This window comes from Centroberyx affinis, unplaced genomic scaffold (genome assembly GCF_046629955.1).
Source record: "Centroberyx affinis isolate AG114_WGS23_722 - 3 ecotype Tasmania unplaced genomic scaffold, CSIRO-AGI_Caff_v1 ptg003353l_1, whole genome shotgun sequence".
NCBI lineage: Eukaryota > Metazoa > Chordata > Actinopteri > Beryciformes > Berycidae > Centroberyx > Centroberyx affinis.
The window spans coordinates 75,001-76,909 of NW_027281348.1; the positions used below are offsets into that span (position 1 = coordinate 75,001).

The window sequence follows — 1,909 nt, forward strand, 5'->3', positions numbered from 1 at the left end:
CTTTCTCTCTGGATATTTGCCGTTAACTCGCATTTAATCTCCCGCTTGTTCACCTGCCCGTCCGTCTGTCTCAATTTCTTCCTTGTGTTTTCTACTTCTCTCCCCGTGCCATTTCTTTTTGTTTCCCCTCACCTCCTCTCCATTCACTCCCTCTTTTTCTCTCTTTCTCTACCATCTTCCCTCCCCCTTGTTTCTCTTTTGACAATCAACACCTGCTGTGTTGACATCCACTCTTATTCACTGCCTCTCTCTCTCCTCTTGACATTTACCTTTGACAACACGTTTAATCTCTGGCTTCATTTAATCCCTTTGCTTCTCTTTCTTATCCCCTCTTTTCATGGTCTCCTCTCTCCTACCCTCCCTCCTCCCTTCCGTCTTCCTTCTCCTCCCTCTCTTCCCTCCTCCCGTCCTTCCTTCCCTCCTTATACCCTTCTCCTCCCTCCCTCCCTCCCTCCCTCCTAGGTCTCTGGACCTGACTGGTCCCTTGTTTCTGGGCGGCGTTCCCAACGTTCCCGACAACTTCCCCTTCGGCACCAGGGAGTTTATCGGCTGCATGAAGGAGCTGCACATCGACAGCAAGCCGCTGGACATGGCTGGATTCATCGCCAACAATGGAACTCTCCCTGGTTAGTGTCAGTGGTGGAAGAAGTACTCAGATCTTTTACTTAAGTAGAAGTAGAAATACCACAGTATAAAAATACTCTGTTACAAGTAAAAGTCCTGCATTCAAAATGTTACTTAAGTAAAAGTACAAAAGTATTAGCATCAAAATGTACTTAAAGCAACAAAAGTAAAAGTACTCATTATACAGAATGGCCCATTTCAGAATAATACAGTATATATTATATTATTGAATTATAATTATTGATGCATTAATGTGTAAGCATCACTTTAATGTTGCAGCTGGAAAAGGTGGGGCTGATTTCCACTACTTTATATACTGCTGGGTAGCTTACAGTAATCTATAATAATACATCACAATTTATTAGTTGATTATATTTTGTATTAATAATCTGAATCTGCAAAGTAACTAGTAACTTAAGTTATCAAATAAAGGTAGTGGAGTAAAAAAGTGCAATATTTCCCTCTGAAATGTAGTGGAGTAGAAGTATAAAGTAGCATAAAATGGTAATACTCGAGTAAAGTACAAGTACCTCAAAATTGTACTTAAGTATTCGAGTAAATGTACTTAGTTACTTTCCACCTCTGGTTAGTGTTACCATATTTCTGAAAAGAACGATTCCTGACACATTAAAAACACGTTTGAGATATTTGCAAGAACTCTTGGGTCCTTATTGGCTTCTCTGGACTTTTGAAATTTTTGCTAAAAAAAAAACTCCAATCTCCAAAAAACATCACTGCCTGGTCAAATATGATACAAGGATTGAATCAGTGCTCATAAATATGCCATGAATGTGGAATTATTCAGGTGTTTTGAATGTGCTATAAACCGTATGTGTTTCCAAACGCTTTTCCAAACGCTGTAGTAAAGATAACTAAAGGCCATCTGAATGTTGAGATTCTCTTCTGGAGTGGCATTTGTAAATGTTAACTCTAAATATGTGATTGGTTACTGCTGAAGCTGAAAAAGTGAGGCGTTGGCGTCATGTTTTAGCCACCAAACAGTGCGTCGCATTGCATTCTATGTATTAGTTGAGAAAAACCTCATGTATGCTAACGTCTGTCAAGGTAATAAATTATTGGTTGAGGCTGCTGACTCATCAATGATGTCATTCTCTTCCTTGCTTCTCATAGGCTGCAGCGCCAAGCTCCCGTTCTGTAAGTCCAACCCCTGTCAGAACGGAGGAACCTGCAGAGTGAGCTGGGAGACTTTCTCCTGCGACTGCCCCCTAGGGTTCGGAGGCAAGGACTGCAGCCACGGTGAGAGGCTACAATGCATTTTAATCTA

General features: G+C 41.0%; 1 protein-coding gene across 1 annotated transcript in view; it reads left to right on the forward strand.

The window, feature by feature from the left end:
• The window catches only part of LOC139660631 (cadherin EGF LAG seven-pass G-type receptor 3-like), a gene marked incomplete at its 3' end in the record, with an annotated part of 66,660 nt that extends 64,779 nt beyond the window's left edge, over positions 1–1,881 (forward strand). Inside the window, exons 9-10 of the mRNA XM_071538825.1 lie at positions 463–626; positions 1,756–1,881. Of these exons, the coding sequence (XP_071394926.1) occupies positions 463–626; positions 1,756–1,881 (290 nt within the window). The remainder of the gene's footprint in view (positions 1–462; positions 627–1,755) is intronic.
• Between the last annotated feature and the right edge of the window lie 28 nt (positions 1,882–1,909).